The sequence below is a fragment of the Strix uralensis genome, chromosome 9 (genome assembly GCF_047716275.1).
Source record: "Strix uralensis isolate ZFMK-TIS-50842 chromosome 9, bStrUra1, whole genome shotgun sequence".
NCBI classification, from domain to species: Eukaryota; Metazoa; Chordata; class Aves; order Strigiformes; family Strigidae; genus Strix; species Strix uralensis.
In genome coordinates, this window is record NC_133980.1 from 18,513,097 (window position 1) to 18,536,185 (window position 23,089).

General features: G+C 40.3%; 1 protein-coding gene across 3 annotated transcripts in view; it reads left to right on the forward strand.

Annotated features, from left to right (window-relative positions):
• The window catches only part of PID1 (phosphotyrosine interaction domain containing 1), an 87,827-nt gene that overhangs the window by 28,346 nt on the left and 36,392 nt on the right, over positions 1 to 23,089 (forward strand). For all 3 annotated transcript variants that reach the window (XM_074878233.1, XM_074878235.1, XM_074878234.1), the window contains exon 2: positions 6,063 to 6,209. In XM_074878233.1, the coding sequence (XP_074734334.1) occupies positions 6,063 to 6,209 (147 nt within the window). The remainder of the gene's footprint in view (positions 1 to 6,062; positions 6,210 to 23,089) is intronic.

Genomic DNA, 23,089 nt, shown 5'->3' on the forward strand with positions numbered 1-23,089 from the left:
CTCTGATGTGGGGGTGGTAGGAGCAGGGGGATGTGAGGGGGGAGATGGTGGCAGGCACTGGTTTATGTGCAACCATGCAGGGTGGCGTTGGGCATGTGCATGGGTGGCAAAAGGTGTTTTTTTTGTTTTTTGTGTGTGTTTTTTTGTAGTGGTTTGGTTTGGGTTTTTTTTTGTATCATGACATTTCCCAGATGCTTTGCCCCAAGACCCTTGTGGGTGCCGTGCCCTCAGCACACTGAGACATGCCAAGTTGTGCCATGGGCAGGCCCAAGCTCTTCTACTTCCAGAATGTGTCACAAGGTGCCTGCAGGCATGTCTGTCTTAACCCTTGTGCCTGTTGCCATTTCTTAGTGGTTAAGAGATGTAAATTCAGACATAATTATTTGCTTTTTCACCTAAATAGCATCTGTTACCTGAAAGAGATTGAATGGGTTCGGTTTGATAGGCTGGCAAAATATAGCTCTTGACATGGTAGATGAGATACACTTTTAATAACGAGATTTCTGGAGTTGGATTGGTTTCAAGAAGATTACTTGGGATGGATCTGCTTGAGAATAAAGAGTCATGACATGATCTTGGATTTGTGCGTGCCAGTTGGTTTTGTGTTACAAAGCAGGCTGCTGATGGGATCACTTCTGACTTTGATAAGTGCTTCCATCCCCTCTGTAGAGGGTTTTATTGTAGTGTTCAGTACAATGTTTATATGAACTGCTAGTAAAGGATAAATAAATACAGCACAGTAAAGTTTAATATGGGGGAGGCAAAGTATTTAAACTGTATTAGCAATATTTGCTTAACAAGAAATGGATCAGATGTGACATGTATCTGTACTGGATAGCATTTGCTTTAAACAAAACAAAGCCTTGAAATGGATCAGTTTTCATATCTATCAGAATTCCTCTTGCTGAAAAGCTAGAGGCTTGGAGTGGGGTGGTCCTCAGGTCACAGTTTTGCTCGTGTCAGTGATGGTGTAACCATATTGCTAAAGGACTACTGTGCTGTCATCTCCTCTGACCATGAGTAAGAGCAGAGTCTTGTATCTACAGGCTAGATAAATTCGTAGTCAAATTCTGCTGGGAATTGGTGATAATGGACATTTGGACTTTCTCTTGCAGTTCATTGCACTTGGTTGTGTCTTTCCCTTCCTAAATTGCTGTGTCTTGCTGTGGGATGCTGTTGAAAAGTTTTGGTTTCATTCCAGAACTAAGTGGATTTCAAAGGTAGAGCAAGTACTTGCACTGAAGTAGTAAATTATAGAGGTTATTTTTGAATTTCCTGGGGACTGATCTTTTGCTGATGCTCTAACATGGATTTCATCTGGGAATTCCTTTGTAGGTGCTGTAGAAGGATGACTTGCCCAGAGGATTGCTTGTCATTCTGGCAAACCCCTCTTTCAGAGGCTGTGAACTTGTAGAATAACTTTTCCACAAGTTAACATCCTATCATTTTGGGCTTTGCTCTCAGTGTGTGTCTCCAGCAAAATTTAGCCTAATACAGGTCATCTGGAAATGTGATGCCAGTTTACGCAGTCATGTGTTGGTTGTAATGTTGACATTAAGAGATATGGGAGCTGAGGGCTAAGGTGCTGAAGGCTTTCTTACATTCACCTTGTTGCAACCCAGTTAAACTGTGTTCATTTTCTCATTCCCTATTGCTGGATTACAGATTACAATGATTTACAGTCCTCTTTCTTAACATTTAGTTTTATATTCATGTCTAACCCTTTCTTAGATTTATTGAATTTGAATCTTTGTTTTATTTCCATTGTGAAAATGAAAAGATCCACTAGCCCAGGCTTGGCTGCTGAGTACTTAATATTGTGAAGACTTGAAGATGCAGAGTTGTGCAGAAGTGTTAAGCATTATTATTACAAATTATCAGTGCATACTTTTCTCCTCCAAGGCATATTTAATTGTATAGAGTTACAGTTGTTTTCTCCAAGACATTTGGCCTGAGCTGTTTGCTGACAAACTAAACCAAAACCCAAATGCTGTTAATGTTTAGTTTTAACAGCAACAGAAATCATGCTTAGACTAAATACATAGCATCTAAAATTTGCAAATTGAATGTTGTGAAATAGTTAATCTAGAGCTAACGTGTGAGTGTTGAGCTGATAAAATATATGTTGAAAACAATTTAGAAGTTCTGCATTCTTATGTTCAGTTAACCTGTAGCTAAGAGGGTTAGTGATGACAGGGTTTTCACTGAAATAGAGAGCACTTTGAAGGTCACCAAGGAGGCAGGTATACATTGTACCTCTGTAGTGACAGTCTTGGCCTGCTGTGGGTTTGGACTACCAGTTATACACACTTCAGTTTTCTTCTATAGGGGAAAGGATGCCATTAAGACCAGTAAACTAAGCAAAAGAAAATGATGGAACTTGAATCCTTGAATAAGCAAAACTATGGTTTTGTATTAAGATAATTTTCCAATGTTATTAGGGGCAGGGCTTTACTTTAAATTTTACTCTGAATTATTTCACATTCAGCAAATAGGAAAATACAATGCTAATTACAACTCTGATCCTTTCTTTGGCACTTAAGGTATTTTGTTTGCTCAAGGAATTTTAAAACTTGCTGCCAATTTCTTACTGTTATGTTGCTCCTTGCATTTCTTTCAGACGTAAAGTCTGTATCAGTAGCACCATCTAAATGGATAAAGGAAGAATGATGTGCAGTTTTGAGCAGTTATTATAGTCATAACAGTTAAGAATATCTTCTTTTGATGATTTTCAGTGTAAGAAATGAACCTAGTGGTTCTGGCACATGGAATTTGGATGGCATAATGTTCCCTGAACCTTTATTCACTGAATTGCCAAAGTCATGCTTTTCAAGAACTTTGTGAACTTAAAGCACTTTAAAGAAATATTCTGGGTTCACAGCAGTGGAGAACTAATGCCTCTTCTCAAAAAATACATTGGCTACTGTTATAGGTCAGCATTTGCCAACAGTTTCCGCAGGAGATGCCAGTTTGGAGTGGAAACTAAGAAATAGGTTCAGTGAAGCACTTTATCCTGTTCTTGGCTTAAAGCACATGAATAATCCCATTGACTACCCACGTGTGCTTTACTGGGACTGCTCACATAGTGAAAGTTAGGCATGTGTTTAAATAACTTGCTTATTTGGGGGCTCACTGCGTGATGTCTCCTGGCAGATTTTCTTATGGCAGCTATCATATGACCTGTGTGCAGAGAGTGCAGTGCTGTCTATGCTAGCCATGCAGTCTGAAGCAAAAGGCTATTACTGTGTCCGCCCCCAATTCGTCCTGCACTTCTCTGGCAACTAATTATCTGTTTGCTGCCAATTGTGCTCTAGTGTTTTTGGCACCCAACCACTCCAACTTGCTGCTCTTGCAAGTATTGAATTGCCTTTGTAAGGCAGAGAGTAGTCTTGTCCTTGTTTAAGACTGTATATGTGGTTGTTACAACATGAAAAAAGTAGATCATTGTCATAATTTTCCTCATTTTGGTCAAATTGTGCTGTCAGTAAAGTCGATAGAGATGCTAGCAGAGGAGAAAACCATTTTGGAGGTCCAAGCTCAGTACTCAGAGGGGCTAAATGCATTCTTTTAAATCTATTGAGTATCTAATGGAAGTACCATTCTTTATTTGAGAACCTCTGTAAACAGATCGTCTATGGAAACGGAGCTCTTTCACCACACGGGGAGGGAGAAGCTAAATGCCAGGATAGGATCTTCAACCTGATATTTCACAACCATTATCTCTGGTTTGATCCAAAATTGCCCCACCAGCTAAATAATAAAACTTCAGGTTAAAAATACATACAGGTAAATTTTCCACCTCTGCCTTCCTCTCCCATCCCCTGCACACACAAGGCAGCAGATGACCTTGGAGACAGCATTTCCTCATGCTTGAAAAGGGGCCGGTGACAGGCAGGGAATCGCCGTCACCTGTGCACAGCAGGTCTCAAGCTCCCTCTCCCTTCTGAGTATTTTCTCCTCCAGAAATACCACCTCTGCAGAAAGTTTGCAGACTTAGAGCTTATATGTAAAAGCAAGTCAAGCTAATAGAACTACAGTTGTAGTAGTCAGCAGTTAGTTAATGGGACCAGCAAGCCCAGCGCTGCGGTTGGTAATCAGCGGCGCTCCTTCAAACTCAGAATCTCAGACTTTGAGTTTGCTTTACACTTGTCATGGCTGGTTATCTGTTGTTTAGCCTTTGTTAACAACTTAACCAGAGAAGCCTAGGAAACTCCAAACAAAAGGCTCTTAATCACAACTGAAAAGTAAAATGAAATAGGTTTTCTCAGTAAGTTTAGTAATGCTAGCTGGAAAATTGCTCTGTTATCTTCAGAAACATGTCAAAGAATATTCTTTAATGTATAATCATCTTAAATGGAGTACTCTTTTGCTGAAGCTGTGTTTGGGAGGGTGAATGGGATAACATGTAATGTCAGCCAGATGAAAAATAGTATGAGTAGATTTCTTCACTGGGATGGAAACTTGAATGCTTGCACAAACAGCACAGAGGCCCTAAAGTATTGCTATAATAGGCTGTAATTTCACACGTGAGGTAGGAAAGCAAGTACTATTTTCACAAACTGTTAGTGTTTATGCCTTGAATATGCTTATGAAAGTGTTTAAGGTGCTGCAGATCCAGTATCATAACAGTTATAAGATCTAAACACTGATGAGCTAAGGATTAAACTGTTTTAGAACTGTGTTAACAGGCTTTCAGTTAGCTAATGATAAAGTATTTATGAATTGATTAGGAAATTTATTTCCAAGAAATTCTCATGCATTTTCAATAGAATACTTGAATCCACAAAAATCCATATGAAAACAGCATAGTATCTAAATAGTTGATTCATCCCCTGTGTATAAATAAAATGTTTAACAGGCACTCTCCTCACTTAGAGCACAGGACTGAAAAGCAGGGACCTGAGCTGATTTTCTAGCTCTGATAGACTTCTTGTACAGGTCTGGGAAGTCACTTAGCATCTCTTTCTGCCAGCCAGACCCCGTAATGTTTGTCTGCCTTGCAGAGGTGGAGAGGAGGCTGAGGAAAGGGGTGACTGCAAGTTAAGAATCTCCTATCAAAAGTTAAAACAAATAGTTTTGGTTTTGATGTAAGTAATCTGGAGTCATTGCACATATGTCTAATAACTGCTGATTTATAATAGTCAAGTTATGAAGCTTTAATAAACATGTATGTCTTTAGACAGTGCTGCAGCATCTTACTAGCTGGGAATACTACATTGATTTGCTTCATATCTACGTTTTCCCCCTTAGATATGTAGAGCAAGCGAAAATGTTCAGTTTCTCAAATGAACTCAGTTCAAAGAAACATCTAAATGTTGAAAAATTTCTCTGACTCCCTGATTCCACAAAATTGATTTGGAAAAATTTCAAGGATTGGCTTTCTTCACTCTAAGCAATTGCTGAGAAACTTTCCAAGTGGACAGTAATATCATTGAATGAATAGTTCTTCACCCAAGCCTCGGGAGTTATTTCTTGTCATAGCAGTTGACAAGTTTTGAATGACATCTATTTGTTAGTTCGTAGTGGCATTTACATTGGAGACTAGAGGAACTATTGCTTACAGAAGAAGAGAGTTTAAAATTCACATGCTATAAAGGCAAACTGATGAGGCGTTCAGCTCTGTGGAAACAGTAATATCTACACAGGTCAGTGGGATGAGATTTAAGTACAGAGGAAAGAAAACAAGAATGGATGAATCCACAGTTCTTTGAATGGTCTTTGATCCCCTGTCTTCCCTTCATATGGTCATTAGTAGAGGAACTGGGTCTATGAACAGTTTTATAATAGGCCTCGGAGTGATCAGAGGTTGAATTTAGACCCTTTTTGGGACATACAGGGATTCTAATGAATCCTTTCATTTTGTGTGTGTATATCTTTTTAAATTAAAAGCAATCTCCACATTTTTAATAGTAATAATGAATGTTCATTGTCTTAAGTTGTAAAAGTTGTTAACTCTCCCCATGGAAACTGAACAGCAAGTGAAACATGCAGACACAATCAACTATTAATTCTCAATTTTCTGCACTAGAACTGGAGATAATTGTTCTTCTTTCTCTGTTTAGCACTTTCAGACCATGTTAAAGACTAAGTTGAATGTCTTAACTCTTCGGAAAGAGCCTCTCCCAACAGTGATCTTCCATGAACCAGAAGCCATTGAGCTGTGCACCACAACTCCCCTCATGAAGACTCGGACTCACACTGGATGCAAGGTACTTCAGAGTATAAACTTAAGGAACAAGACTGCTGTGGAGGTGTCCCATGTATGTGTGAGGACTCTAAAGAGCCCAAAGTAACCCACATGGGCATTGTTGTTGTTCTGGAAACCCCATTAACTGCTTCTATTACTATAAAGTTTCTAAATGAAAAAAGTCATTGGGTATTTCTGACCAGAAATTTTGGGCTTCAGGAAAAAAAAGGGTTTGGGTAGTGTGGCATGATGCACATTATGGAGGATTTCTAACAGCCTGCAATGAACATCGCTCATTGTAAATGCTGCCATTGTTTCTGTAACTGCTAGTGCTGAGATGGGAGATGAAGGGCCAAATGCTGTGTATATGTATTTAGCAGTCTGTACTAACAGAGGCATATAGCTACTGAAATAGTGTTGCAGCTTAAAAGTCCAGGTTAGTTTGGTGTTTTGTTTTTGTTTTTTAAAAGAGACCAAAAAAAAGGGGCTGGGAGGAGACTTGGATCTTGATTTAGTTAAGCAACAAGATGAAATTGCCCCATTACATCAAAGCACAGCTGCTGAAAAAGCTGCTCTTCTTTAAAGTTTAATGTCATAAGAGCTTCGAGTGTGTTCTTCTGTGGTAAGAAACCATATAAAAATAGCAAACAAATCTGCTCTGTTTGCATCTTCTGTTGGAACAGTTTTCCTTGTTCGCAGAGCTCACCTAGCCTAGCAGAGCCATGGGCAGTCTTGCAGACTGAGCTGGGTACCTTGGTGCTTGGACTGAGTTTGGCCTGTGCTGCCAGTCGGGGCTTGGCAGCCAAGTCCTCTTCACCCAGCCCGGCTGTCACCTGCCCTCAAGTGTCTTGATGAAAATGGAGAGAACTGGGCTTCAGCCTCCACTGCTCCATAAAGTGTCAGCTCTAGAAGAGCCATTGCCTGATTCTACATTTGCTGGATAAGGTCCCAAGTGCAGTTAAATGCCCTAATCCCTTCCACTGCCAGTGTGTATACAGACATGTGTGTGCACACACTCTTCCTTGCTGGAGGATCTGATGTGAGATGGGGTTGGAAGAATGCTTCCTGGTGTGTTCCTCTGCTTCTCTTGGCATACTGTGTGAATGGCATGGGCTGTGGGAATGCCGTGAAGGGCTTTGCTTGGGCACCTCCAGGTCTGGCACTTCCTCAGCAAAGTTTCTTCTTGAAGTGTCATTTTTGTTTGACTTTTTGCCTGTCAAAATAGCCAAGAAACAAGACTGCTGCTGGGTGTTGAAGCAGTGCTGCCCAGTGCTGATGTAGAGGAATGCAGGGCAAGTGACCCTAATATGCTTTATACAGTAGCTCATAGCATCTGCTCTTTCATGGTGATGTCTTTTGTCCTTTATGTTGACATTTAATGAATTTTTAGAGAATATTAGCTATCATAAAAATGGTTCACAAAGTATCTGGCTTTCACCCCTAGTGAGAGAGAGTTCAGACATAATAATGCTTTCTGAAATCAGTTTATCTCTGTGAATGTGTGTAGAATTTAAATGAACCTTTTTGCTTAACCTATGGTCCTTCAACTGGAAAAGATGGATTGCAAAGAGATGTTGAACTTGTCAGTGAAGAGAATCTCATTCTATATTTAGAGATCTCTTTTATTTATTCATTTATTTTTCCTGCAGTGTAACATAGCAGTGGTGACTAGGGAACATCTGCTGCAACAACGCTCCCCTTTTCCTGCTTGTACTGTTTCTCCTTCTCCCCTTCCCCCTGTAGCTAGTCACCTACTGCCAGTGCTGGAGTCTTACGGTGGTGGTTTTGGGTGGTGGCCAGCCCCTCTTTAGATGATTCAGCAGTTCTGATTTTCAGTACCCACATTGGGAAGATGATTCCACATTTATGTTGTTCCTATGGCTAAGAAATCCTCTCCAGTCATTAACTGAAAGGCTCTGATTTTACCCAGGCTTTCTAGTCACAATTTCTTTCTTTTTCCCCTCTCTTTCTTTCTGACTAAATGTATTCTTCTCTTACGGGGCTTGTATCCTCTGGCTGTTTATAGGTAATTAGCTTTCCTCTCCTCTTTCCCCTCTGATTATTAGTTTCTTGCTGAGTGATACAATAATAGTGTTGCCATAACAAAGCCAGTATTTTACAATATGAGTTTTTGCTCTGTGGGGTCTGATCTATCACTGTTATTCCAGGTGTAAGGGGGGAGATGCTGGTACTGGTGCTGGTACTGTTACTGGTACCACGGAGCATCTCCAGTTCTCAGACATGGGCTTTTCAGGCAAGAGCACAGTATCCAGTTTCTACTTTCTTTCATGAGTCACACTTTTTTGATCCTTAATCGTTTTATTCCTCTTGACTGAAATCCCTCCAATTTTTCTATGTAATCCCATTAATGAGATAGCATCATTCTTCTGACAGAGGCTCCAGACATCTAATTTTATTGCACGGTTTTAACATAAGCCTCAGCTGGCACCATCTTGTTATGGGAACTTGACACATGCAATTGCTTTGCTGTTCAGAGGTCTAGGCATTGGTTTTCTTGTGTGATTGCTCCTTTCCTTGTCCTTTCATCACAAGACAGGCTTCTCTTTTCTCTTTCATTTGGTGTTAGCTGCTGAATCCTGAAAAAATGAAACTTTTCTGCTGAGATCCAATCTCATTCTCTAATTGAATGGGATGGTTTTAAGAATGGCAGAGAAATGTCTTCCGTGAAGTAATCTAGGGGGAACCCGCACAAAATCTGTAAAGTTAAATAATTGAACACATTCAGAGAGCTTCTCTTTCCTGCACAATTCCAGATCTGATGCAACTTTCTTGCCATCGTGTTTCCTAAAATACATTTTTTTACTTACAGCGGATGGCTTAAGACTAGTTCCTCCTGTTAGTGCACGTCTACACCTGCCTGCTTAGGCTGGCTGTGCTGTCGCGGTTCCCACTCTTCTAGACTCGTGGGCATGATTTCACCAAACAGGAGAAATGGATAGTATTTGCTTTGATTTGCAGCATAGAGCTTTAGGCGCACATGTTTTGGAGCTTGTGGTGCTGGTTGCTCCCTGAGATGGGGTTGACTTGGAGGGTGTAGTTCCCAAAGGGCACCTTCTTTCCCCGCCTCCCCTCCTTTTCCCACTAGTCCTGCTTGCAAATGAGAAGTGACAGCCCTGCACCCCGGGGTTGGACTGTTGCAGCCCTGCTTAGCAGATGGCCTAAAACAGAGCAGGATTTCTGGGTACAATAAAGCACTTGGACTCTGGGTTTTTCCTGGGGTGTTTTTTACTTTTATCTGAGCTGTGGTATACGTTAGGTGAGAGGCAGATCTCTGGCCCCAGAGGATCCACAGCTTCTCATGCTCTTCCAGCTGAGACTGCTGGGGCAAGGCAGTGGGATGCAGTGCCCAGAGGGTTGTCATCTCTCTGGCAGCCACAGCTGAGCACCCATGTGCATCCTGCCTCTTCCCTGCAACAGATGTAGTGTTTGTGGATACTGGAGCACCAAGTGTTAAGGTCAATAGCTGCTCTGAAGAATAAAAAAACCCAGCTGGCTTACTGTATACCTGTAAATGCCAAGTCTCAGCTTAAGCTAAACCACCCATTGCTGGAGAAGGACAAATAAGAGTGAGAATAAGTCTCTTGTTCTTCCTACCTGGACCACACTTTCAATCACAGGTTCCTAATTTGCTTTTATTTGAAAAGAGCATGTTTCTCTATACAGGCACAAGTGTGATTTAGATGCGTGTATATAAAAATATGTCCATCCGTGTTCAGATCTCAAGGATTTTGATTAGACTGTAGCTGTCCTGCTTGTAGGTCTTTCGTGTCAAATGTTGTGCACTCTTGTGTTTCAGCTGGAAACCTCCTTTTCTCTTATCACAACACTAAGTACCACCAGATGAAGACTGAAGATCTGGAGTATGTCCAGAAAATAAGTGGCTCTTTATTCAGAAATGCATGCTTTCTTTGTGCGTTTTAACAGATTTTGTTTAAGTTCAGTGTGTTTTATTCTTCCTTTATGTCCTAATTGGCTTACACTGATTCTAATATTTCTTGATTTCTGTCCCTTTGAGCTATGGTGGTGGCATGAAGGGAACTGCCTAAATGACTCTCTCTTCTGCTGTAGCTTTTCCAGGCACTGCTGCAGTAATGCAAAAGGACAGAGGTTAAAAATGCTGCCTGTAATTTTTGAAGTGGTGTCGTAGGTTTCGGGGTGTTTTTTTAATCTTTCTATTGGAAGGCTCTTCAAAATGAAATCAGTGCTGAATAATCAGTGGCTTGTTATTTCCGCCTGGATCAGGCGATCTTATTCCTTCGGTTCCCACCAGTGGACAAGCTTTTCTCAGCAGTCTGGGAGGCTGAGATGAGAGGAGCATAAACAGTGCAAATAATTGCATTACTAAATGGGAAAATATGTATTAATGTTATGGTTGTTGCAACCATGATACTCATTGCTTGCCTGTCTTACTGAATTGAAATGGTGAGATCATTAATTCAGGCTTTGTGGAAGGTATGATGTTGAAATTTCTGTGATGGTGTATCTTAGTTGAAGATTGACAAGTCTTGTTTAGCAATTTGTATAACTGGCATTAGAGTGGTACTGGTGTTTTAAAATCAAGCCTTTCACATATTGAGAGAGATTTTAAAAATAGCCAAGAAGTGATATAAATAAATGGAGCTTGGTCTTTCAGAATAGTTTAATTGCTTTACTCAAGAGGCAAAACGAAAATGGTTCCTGTACTAAGCTTGCTGCAGGGAGGTGGTTACGGTGGGGTTTATTCTGGGCCTGTGTAGCAGGAAGGGGCCATTGGCACAGATGGGCTTCCCTGGCAGAGCGTAGTGTCAGCAGTAAGGCACCCAGCTTGACTGCTGCAACTCTGGGGCACACCTGATGATGTTACATTGGTGTCAACCTATTAACTGGATTTGAGGTGTTTTCTGGGAGAGTTGGGCAGTGCCTGAAGGGCCTTAACCTGTGCAGTGCCAAGGGCCTGCCTCTGTGTTCCTGCAGCTTTCTCTCCAAGTGCCGGTCTGTGCCCTTCCACCAAAGCCACTGGGGCAGCCTGTTGTCCTTTGTTGCTGCTCTTCTCCTGGCCTTGCTGGCTGCTGCCAAGTTTTCACTTTCCCTTTTGTGTCTCTTTCTCCCATTTTTCTTCATTTCTCAAAAGTAACTTTTATCATTAGAGACAATGTATACCATCAACTGTGGGCCCTACTAATAAATCTCTGTGTGCGTTGAGCAACAGGATTTACACCATAATAGCAGAGACTGGAAGTTAGTCTGCAAGCGAAAAGTTCATAATAAGTTTATAGGATGAATAGGGAGTAATATTGATCATGATCTGATTATGATCCATAGAAATAAAATGTTTCTCTATGGGATATTTATTAAATAAATAAAACATTGTCTTAAAATTGCCCTGCTAGGCCTGATTCTAATGCCTTGTGTAAGAGAGTCATTTAGGAATAATGTCTGCTCAGATATTACTGCCTATTTTTAGTTTTTCTGCCTTGTTAATTTTGATTGCAAAGGCCTTGCAGCAGGACTGTCTCTTACCACATGCTTGCAAAATACCCCATTTCTACTCTACCCTAGATGCCTCTGTAGAAAATCTATTAATGCTGCGTTGCTGCTTTTATTGGTCATTGCACTTTAAAAATTTAAATTGTTGTTCTTTGGTTGTTTGGGTTTTTTTTCCCCTCTAGTTCAGACCTTCCCAAGTTGTTTTGCCCAGCATTTTTGTCCTCTGCCACTTCTATCCCATCCTAATCAGCTCAGCCATGGCAGTGGCCCAATATATTATTGCTTTAGCTTTCAGGAGACTGCGTGCTCCCCACCTCCTGGGCCTGGTGGCCCCTCAACATTCAGAAAATGTCAGATTGATGAACCATTCTCTGAGCTTCATGCATCCCAGCAGCCCACACAGTGTAGTTTTGGTGGTGGCAACCCCAGCCTCATGCCTCTTCTCCTTCATTGTTCCCCAAACCCAGAATTTTTGCTCTGGCCATCTGAAGAGTAGGCAAATGGTTCCCCTGTGCGGCTCTGTTACTGTACATGGGTTGTTTCTGTGTGCCTTGATACTGAATCCATCAAAATTAATGCAAAGAGAACACTGTCTCTCATTTCAGTATCCAGAGACCAAGGTTCTCTTTCCAGTTTGTGCTGTCCTATTGGCTCAAAAGAACTGAAAATGTGCCCTAAGACTTTCTGAGATGGGAAAATCCAGATGACATAAATGACTGGTTACCAGTCTAGTGTTTTACTTAAATTTCCATAGATAATTTAAAAAATCTGTGCCTCATGAACATTTATGGCTGTTTTGGCTACTGAAACCATAGCTGGTTGGAAGCTGCACATATTCTTAAGACCACCCGACTTTATCCTTATAAAGCTTAATAGAAATGTTCTCTTTGCAGCTATAGCATGGTCAGGAATGATTGTTTTGAGTGCAGGTTTATCCAGCTGTAAATACAAGTCCAGCTAGCTGTCCAGTCTTCATTACCATTTTGTAAGCCTGTAATATTAGGATGGTCATTAACTTTAACAAAGAAATAGATTAAACAAGTGAGACAAGCTAAACTGTACCATCCCTCCCCAGCCTACCGTTTTCCATCACATTTAATGTGACTGTGAAACACAGAGCTTTTTTTCTTCTTGCTTCATTAAAGGCCTTCTGTTGTTATCCTTAAGCATTACATATTTTGTACTGCGAGTTGAGAGCTTGTTTTTCTGTTTCTTTCTCCCCTCATCAAATAAACCAAAAGGATGCATGTGAACTCTTGCATGGGGCAAATCTTAATAGCTTCAGTATATAGTGCTTGTTGGTAAGAGATACAGAGGCGTTAATGATGTGTTTTCCAAAAGTGAAGTGCATCAAATAAACTAATGCCCCAACAAGTATGCTATGTGAAGATGAAGTATTTTGTTTACTTTTTCTTCATGTAGTGTTACAGAAATCACAAAAAAAAAAAAAGAAAATACTGAAGTTAGGGAAGAGTAAACTGCCTGCAGAAGCCTTACACATGACTGTGTCCCAGACTGCTTTAGAGAATTTGGCTGAGTCTTGTTCTAATATTGAAAATGGAGAGTTGCATGTGCTCATTTCATTTTCAAAGCATGACTGTATGGTAAGGTCCTGCTCTGCAGCTATGAAGTTAATGAGAGCTTTGCTGTAGGCTCCATTGTGAGTGTGGTGGGATGTAGCTAAGCAGGATGGCAGCAGCCTTCAGGCAGCACACACTGCATAGCATTTGGCCCTGGCTGCTCTCAGCTTTCAGGTTCAGAGAGGATCTCTTGCATGTGAGTCTTTTTTTTTTTTTTTTTTTTATTACATGCATGGAAAGCCCATTTATGTCAGTGAGGATTTATGCTTTAAATGAACGCGGAGGAGCTAATAGAAATACGAAAGGTAGACACAAGTGGAGAATGTTGTTAAAGTATTGTAATGCTTCATTTTCTGAAGTTCAGGAGTCTTAGGTGGAGAATATAAATTGGCTAAAGCAATTGAATTAATCTTAAACTGAGCCTGCTTTAAATAGGATCTGCAGTGTTCAGTTTTGCTGTGTTGGATGTATTTTGGCATAATTTTATTTGCTTACTGGTAAAGTGGCATTGTAGGACTAATGAATTCTGAGAGCGGTGGAAGTTATGTCCTGTCAGATATGTTGATGGTATTTTTTTTCTTAGCATTTGCACCGGTGACATTTTTTCAAGCCATGGTTCAAGTAAAGGGCATCTTGTTATTCAGGAAGTTCTTACATCCCATCTAAAAATCATCACGTATTTCAGTCAGCTTCATATTTTTGCTTTAACTACCTTTACAGGAGAAAGTATATGACTGTATTCTACATAGAGTGGAGTAAGTTTGCTCTGAATATATGTATATTAATTAAAGGAAAACAGTTTTGCCTATTTCTGTTTGCTTTTGGATTTCATTGAGAATATGTGTCTCAAACCATTTTTAAAAGTTCCATAAAAAGAATAAGACTGCCACCTTGGGAGGAGAGCGCTGATGACAGTGACAGGAGGATTTTTGGGAGCTGCCTAGCATGTTGGTGGCCAGCACAGGGTGTGAACTACCCTGGGTGCAGGGCTTTCTCCCTGTTGTTCCCCTTGGATTTGCTTCAAGAGGGTGGGAGCTCAAGGCTGGGCATATTGTGAGGAAAATTAGGGAGTGAGCTGGGTTTCATAGAGAGGTTTGCAATGAAATTAGTCGTGTGTGTGTGTGCACATTCCCAGGAGGACTAGAGGACTGTGTCCCCTACTCCTTGGGCTGCATAGGAAGGCTTCCAATTATTGTGGACCATGCAGATGATGCCCAGAGAGGTCCCCACCACAAGTCCTGACAATTAGTGTGCTGGGGGTCCTCCTCAGCTGTTTCTGGGAGTGAGGTCTGGGGTCCCTGCCTTTGTCTGTGGGGTGACCTGTTCCCAGCACTGTTTTGCATGAAGAAGTAGGAGCAGAAATGTCATACCAGGTAAGCCAGACTTTGCTCAGATATATGTGTGTTCAAGCCCATTTTCCTTGGCAGTAGGCTGCAGAAAATATCCCCTAAACAACAAAAAAACCCTTGAAAAACGCAAGGAAATAGAGCATTCATTAGCACATTGTGCTTTACTTCTCCCTTTGGTGCGTGTTTTGTATTGCATGCACAACCATTGTGTACCTTACATTTCTTCTTATCGCTGTAGTTCTGTCTCAGTAGTGGATGCAGTGAGTCCCAGTGAAGAAAATGGGTGATGATGCTTGATACGGAGCCTGGGAAAATGAGTTTTTAACATAAACAGAAATCCCTTTGGCTGGAATCAAGCACTTCCTTTGGCTTAACGGCTTTGATGTTATTAGTTGCCTTTGATTCAACAAAAGCTTGAATTGAAAGTCATCAGCCCTTAATTTTGTTAGCAAATGGTATTTATCAGCAGAAGTAATCTAAATCAAGCCTCTTAATGTAAAACAAGTCACTAAACAATTTATATTTCAATTAGTTATGGAAGAGATAGTGATTGACATTCAAAGAGCACTGTGTAAAATGCAAATATATAGGAATTAAAAATGTTCCCTGTAACTTGGTTGAGCATGAGCACCAGCCTTTGTGGAATTTTACCTTTGCTTCTAAAAGCAATTGGGAAACTTGCGAGGTACCAAGGAGGCCAGACACTATGTGCTAGTGAAGGCTCAGTAACTCTTTACTATGTATCATTTGTACTTCTGTAGTATTTCTCACCCAGAAAGATCCCAAAACACCACCAAGAACATCTCTGTTGTCCCCTGCTGTTCAGCTGCCATTCACGGCCAGCAGCCGTGTTTGCAGAGATCAGATCAGCTCACCAAAGCTCGGGGGAAGGCTGTGTGGGCACACTGTACTGTGGATAAAATATGCTAGGGGAAAACCAAAAAAGATGCTGAGAATTAAAATACATACTTCTATTAAGTAATAATGCATTGAAAAAAGGTACTAAAAAGTAATATATATTAATGAAATTCCTTTGATGCATAAAACTCCACAGAGTGCTTTTGTATCTTGAAACCCAAAGGTGGGGGGGTTTTTTGTCAGTTTTAGAAATCCCAGTTTCTAGGGTATTTGGAGCCATTGTCTAATTATAGCTGTCTTTGTAGGAAATAGCATACCAAAATCGTTTTCTCTGAAAGAATATTTAAATATTTAAAAACAATCTCTCTACAGCAAGAAAATTTAAATTTTAAATTCTAAATTCCCAGAACTCAGGAGATAATCTTCGATTACACAAATATATAATGCCATATGGTGCATGCCAATAAGTTTTGTCTTTTGCAGTCTTGTACAAAGCCAAGATACCAGTATGAAGCACAGTGGCAACTGCAAGGTCCTAGATAGCCACAGATATATTAGGGTATTTATTTTTTACACTGTAGAAAATACTGTGCTCATCAGAATTGCTCAGGCAAAGCCTTCTGGTCATAGGAGCTGATTGCTTCCATAATAATTAAGGTTCAAATATCTGAGACCTAATAGCTTTTGACATCTAAAAATTAAAATGAGATTGAAATTTATTATGGTGGTTATGCCGAGCAGATGCTGCAGTCACTGTCGATTGTTTTGTTCTAGCATGTCCTTGTGAAACGTTTCCATCTTGGTGTGGCTGTTTCAGTGTAAGGATGGAGCTGTGACTTGTGCTGCTGGAGAGCACAGGGATGCTGGTGCTTCCCCATGGCCCTTAGGGCATACGGACCCTGCTGTGAGCTGGCTCTCAGGAGGAGGAGGCACTCTTTCTTCATAGCACGCAAAGTTATTCTTTAACAAAATCAAAGAACTTCTGGTTCTGCGGCTGTTGCTCCCTCGTATTATTGCAGTGGGCACCTCCCCGCTCAGCAGCATGAAACGTGCTGGGAGAGGTGTTGGCAGATCTCTATAGGCGTGCTTTCATGCAACAAAGACATGTGTGCTTATTCTGTGGAGGTATTCTGTGTGCCTCTTCCCCTGAAGCCACAGATATTATTTCTTTGATTTCCATTAGAATACTGCAAAATTTGCATTTGGCACTGGGTACCCACTGCTCACACTAGTTTGAGCCAACATGAGCCTTCTCAGGAATTCATAATCTCTGTTTACAGCTGTACTGCGCTCAAAACCATCAGTTCTTATTTTGGGGCTGATCCTGTGTGCTGAAAGCTTCCCACTGAAGCAAATGACATTGGCAAAAAAGGAAGCTGAAATTGGATTACAGATCCATTCTTCTGTAGGTGAGGTACCGTTGGCCATGTTCATAGAGGCACAGGCTGACAGAATGTAGATTAATGTTGCAATCAAAAAAATTTTGTCATCAGAGAAAAGAATGTTTTGTGTGTGCCACCGCTGTTTCTGGTGGTCCCAGGAGTAATCCTGTTCTCCTCATATTATTGCAATATAGTCTGCAATGCAGTGTAATGTATAAATATATGAGCTTGGAATAGGAAAGAATTTTTTCCATTCCTGGGGTTGGATGTCAGTGTCTGAGGCTAATAACATTTTTTTGTTGTTTCAATAAAAATTTTTTTTTTGCATAGTTAATTAAAAGTTCATAACAGTAACCATCTTTAGACAGTACTTCTGGGCAATTTTAAGGCTTAATACATGTAATCTATTGCTGATCAACTACCTCTGTAATCTATCGTGAATATTTGACTTCAGGCTTGTGGTATTCGGAAGGATTTCTTCTCTGAGATTCTAGGTTGTGTAGGAATAACAAGCGCAACAGAGGTATGTTTCTTATATATTTTTTTCCTTCTTTAAAACTGATCTGTCTCCTTTCTTAAAGTTCACAGTCTGGTTTGGAAAATCAGTAAGCACTACTAGGTTAAGAACTTCCCGTGTACTACTAACCCAAGGATCTCTGGTATTCACCTTTAATCATTTCACAGCAAGATCCTATTAAATGATGCATATTGTCACAGAAATAAGATACTGAATTTCACAGCAGTGTACATTTGGAATTAAGTTTATCAAGTTTTATCAGTGAATGAAAAACTAACATTGAATTGGTAGTGTCCTGTTAACTATGATTGAACAGAATATTGTTTTATTCCCACTGAGAGTATGGTCTATCCTTTTCCGGGAGCTGATATTAATTTGCCTGTTATCAGTTTGGCTTTCTGATTGCTAGAGCATAGCACATTGGGGAAAAAAAATAATGAGTTAATCAGCTGAAAGATGGTCTTAATTCTAATGAATCCTGCTCTTCAGGATTTTTTCGCCTGTAAGGCTATAATGACATGATCTTCTGATAAAACTCCTCTCAAGATTTAAAAGGTATGGCAGTGACCTGCACTTGATAATAACAAACTTGTGACATGGATAATCTTATATTTATAATAGGTACCCATACATGAACATTTCAGGTATAAGGAAACTACGTTAACTTAAATGAGCAAATTTTGGAAGAAGAGCAAGGTGAAAGTGTCTTTATAATGTACTTTATAAAATTCACTGAAGATTCATTGAACTGTTCCCTGAGAAAGATTTGAAAATAAGTAGTTATTTGCTGGGATTTTTTTTCATCCTCAGGGACTTGTTTTATTTTGGTGTGTGTTGTGGTTTCCCCGTCCCACTATTTATTTTTCAGTAGCAGAGATAAAACAGGAGGGGAGAAAGCAAGCTTCAAGCCAGAAACAGATTTAAATCAGTATCTCCAAGATTAGAGAAGGATCTGTGTAAAGACTGGTATAGTTGAGTACTAAATTGGGACAGGTGATAAGGAAAAGACAAAATAAAGTAAGGTCAGATAATGTGTTGTGATTATTTTGAGAATGTCATTGCAGTTGATTCTGAGTATCCTCTGGGACAGGATGGGCAGGAAACAAACTCGTTCTAGTTCTTTATGGAAGCTGCTTTTTTGACTGAACTATCTATAGGCTGGGAGTAATTTCCCTGTGCTGATGTCTGACTCATTCTTACAAATAGCACAATAATACACTTCAGCTTTGTCAGCCATTTGTAACCACAGTGGCCAGAATCCCTATGGGAATAATTGTTAATAGGATGCAACTTTTGGGTTGGCTTTGCTATGGTATAAATTGGCATACTTCCTTTGACTTGACTGCCATCCTAAACTATATCGTCTTTTAGTTCAGTTTGACATGTGGCTTGGGGTTCCTAATGATGGAAAGCAGTCTGTTAATGAAATCAAAGTAAGTGAGTACAGCATATGTGAACCAGTGCTGTTTGTCATTTGGTATTAGGCTGAAGTGTTAAAAATATTAAGTAATTCCTGAAATGGTTTTTATGAAACAGCTTGATGGTGATTTAAAGAAAGGTATGTTTTTACCCCAGAGCTTTTGCATTTGAAGGTCTTCATACAAGGCCAAACAGATTGTGTGAGTCTGCATTCCCAAGTGGTAAATATGATATACATCTAATAAATATACTGTATATGTAATTTAAGTTTGGAATAGTTTACAGCACTTCCTTAGAAATAGTGAGGATAAACTGAATGACTTTAATCACCAGTGACTTACTGATGAACTGCTCTAAGGTTTTTGTTCTGCAAGACTTTCCTTATCTGTGTATATATTTTTTGTTTAATGTTATCACTTTTATGCAGACAGTGTGCATCTCCAGGGTGAAACTTGTCCCAAAGCAAGGGACTAGTGTACAGCTATTGCTGTAGCTCTGCTCCGAAGTACATCTAATGCAGGGCGGGTGAGTGAGCGTTGGCTGGAGTGAGAGGCATGTCTCTATCGACAGCTCCATGCTACTCCTCTGAGGTGGGATGCGGGTACATGAGCACTGGCCACCCCTGAAGTCCCAGCTGTCCCATCCCACAGCAGCTCCTCTGAAAGTGTATTGTGAAATCAGAGAAGATAAGTTTGGGTAGTTTAGGCCCCGGACTTTGTGGCATGAGCCTTGTGAACAGCCGTGAGGCACTCTTGCTGTCTCTTTAAATTTGTTAGTGTGCCCTCATTTTGCAGTTGAGTTGTCATCTTCTGCTGTGTGACTCACTGTGGCGTGGCTGGTGGGTGCCTTGCTGGGGACAGGTGAAGAGCAGTGAGCCAGGGCAGGCTTGTGATGGTCAAGAGCCCCGCTTGACATTTGCACTGCAAGGCAAATGGCCAAGGAAGGTGCATCTATCAATTAAATATTAAAATACTACTTTGTAACACATTTCATAAGATTATTTTTATTCCAGTTAGCTCCTCAGTAAAGTGGTGAATTTTATTTTGGAGTGAGACACAGAAATTATGATTAGAGATCCTTCTGTAATTTTTTTTCCCCTCTCTTTGAATTAGGTTGCATGTTTCCTCTCCGTTAGCAATTGCCTTCATGTCAGTATGAGTGCAAGAGGTTATAGAAGTGCATGATGTTTCTCACATTGTAGCAGCTTTCTACATACCAACTCCTTTGCCCTTTTGACTACATGAAAAACTATAAATGTGTCATGCAGGAAGATTTAAATGAGTGCTGCTAAGGTCCCAGACAGTCATTCCAGAGCTGCAATTTCTTAAGAGCTGTCTGAGCTTTACCTTATGTGCAGCCATCACAGTCATGCCGACTGAAATCCTACTAATTATTTTGGAGACATTTTTGTATGACGTGTCTTGAGAAAGGAGTCTGAGCATCTGTGAAACAGATGAAGTGAAAATTCCTCTGGCGTCTATCAGCAAACATAAGCAGGTGGAGCACATCCAAGTTTCTGCAGCTTAGGGAGGGGCTCCAGAAAACAGGGACGTTTAGAGCACAGAGGGAAAATAAAAATAATTATTTAGGTATCTTAATTTGATGGTGGCATGTCATGTAAGGCCAGTCCAGGAACAGCAGCTTTCTGTTTCATTTCAAGGGCTATTATAACTCGATTGTCAGGTTTGTATAGGAAATGAACAGGACACTGCAGACCCTCTAAGATGCAAATTGTTGAATCTAGAGCTGTACACTGCAAATAGGGCTCATTTCTCAGTTTGAAGGGTGTTTTTTTACACCCTTCAAATCTTTACACTTTTTGCCTTGTGCAGGGTTAATCAAGGTAATCACTGAAATACATTGCTGCATCAATCTCCTAATTGTAGTATTCCTGAAAATCAAATGGCTTGTATGTTTTTAAAGTCAATCCCAAGAATTTAGAAATAAAAAATATGCTGCTGGTGCCCACTAAAGGAAATGTGTGTGGTAAGAAGCTGTTCTTGCTGCCCAGGATGAAAGGGCAGCTGGCATCAATTAGCACTTTATGCATATGCACTTTTACAGAAATAATTTTTACTGAGCAGGTCTCAAAGCCTTTTAGTGTCACTTAGTTAATCCTCATAACAATCCTGTGCAGAGCTGCACCATTATACACATGGACAGACTGGAAATTGGGGAGGTTTAAGTGACTAGTCCGTAGCTGCACAGTGAACCAGTTCCGTCCCATCCTATCTGTATTTGCAGGGCAGTACTACCTTCACTCAGATGAAACCAAAATACAACATAAAAGTTATGGCAATGGTTATGGGGTATGGTTTATAACATCCTTCATGAAGCAATGCCTTTAAACAGTGTATGGGATAGAAGCAAGATTTGTTTATTAGATGAAGGACAACTATAAAGGATTAAGTAATTTGTACATTAGATGACTTCTCTACTTCAAGTGCATTGTTGATGTACTTGGATAATTGCATAGACAAAGAATGACATTTCCCAGTACATGAAAGGAAGCCTTGCCTTCTTCTCAAGAAAAAAGAGACTGGAATTTTTGTTTTAAATAAATGCTTTCTTCTTCTAAGAGCATGACTATGCAAAAATGCAGGCGTGCCAAATTCAACTCTGTGTGAAATGAGCAAATGTCCTTCACTACTTTCTCTGAAGTTTGCACCCACTTAAAACGATCTGCAGACTGTTTTCCATAGTAGTCTTTAAAGGCCAAGAAAGTGCAATTAAAACATGCAAATATGTGGCTAACTCAGTAGTTCCTCAGTGGCATGATCTGACCCTTGGATGAGAGCTCGGTACCTTGCTTTACAGCTTTATGGTGCTTGGGTTGCCTGTCCTCATCACAGTGGGGTGTGGAGGAAGTGTGAGAGACTGAGGCTGTAGTTGAGAAGGTGTCAGAAATGTCATCTGTAAAGTACAGGGCTCTTCTCTATAAGATTCTAGGGTGATAAGGAGGAATTTTACTTCCCTCCCCCCTCCCCCCCCCCCCGACCCCAGAAGATTGTTATAAAGGGAGCAGGGAATTAATAGAGAAAACTGCCTAGTTTCCCTAGTATCTCATGCTCCTGTTGAAATCAGACAGTATATAGAGAAATTATCCTATAGTCATGCCTGACAGTAGCTTCAAGATATGAACAGTGTTTCTTTATTTCCAGCTGACAGGAGGTATGACTGATGGTATAAATGAGGATCGTCATTGCGAATGAGCTGGAGATGCCCTGTGGTTTAACCCTCAGGTTTGGTTAAGCTGGTGTGTTGGTTTACATCTCAGGGCTATCTTTCCAATTAATTCTCCCAAAGCTGATGAGCTGAATAACATGAAATTAGGGTGCATGTGTCAGGTGATGATGAAATACTGCCTGATTATATGGATATGAAAAGATGTTTTTAATAGAGTGCTGTATATTAATAAGCAATTTCCCTATTCATTTTATAGCAGTGTAACCCCACAGCAACTGCACTAAACTTGTAGAATTGCTCAGATATCCCACCACTGCAATATAAAGTGCTGTTTCAAGTTCCTCCAAGATGAGAGGAGTGTTACATAAAAAAACTACAAAAACCTACATATTGTGTAATATAGGAGACATATTGTTCATATTCTACCAAGTGAAATCTGTTTTGTATTTCTTTTGCTGATTTCCAGCTCATATAAATGATAGCGGCTGTTGCTGTATAGCACAAAGCAAGCCATGGTCTTTTCACGTCTGGAACAGTTTGACATAATCAACATGTATCTTAAGATATTTAAGATGCTTATTTGGCATCAAAAAACCACTGTGGCTCAGGCTGCTATTCCCAGTTGTAAAATTCAGGGATCTTTAGTAGAAAATGAAACCCCCCAAAAAGCCATGCATTCCTCGCAGATAATATGTATTAACTTAATCTGCTGTTTCATTCTAAACAGAAAAGAAGGGTAAGACAGTATTGGCTACTGTTGTCCTGCTGATTGCCTTATAAAGTGTGAACAATGCCTAAATCCCTGACTTGTCCTTGTGTCCAGTTACCTTCCACACCCAGTGAATGGATTCAGGCCAGAGATGGGTATGAGGGTGGTTTCAGATTTCACATCAAAGTGTGTCCCTACAAATCTTCTGTTCTGACCACTTCTTGGTAAGGGCAGACAGCTTCAGTTTAGATTTCAGATTTTGCATTGAGGGTAAAGACCCTGGCCATACAGTACTGTCCATCTCTGAATTATTTTGTAGAGGCCATACAGAAAAACTAGGAAAGTGGTTATGCTGGATATATAGCAGTACACTCTGGTATTGGTACAGTGACTAAATCCTCATGGTTTCCTTGTG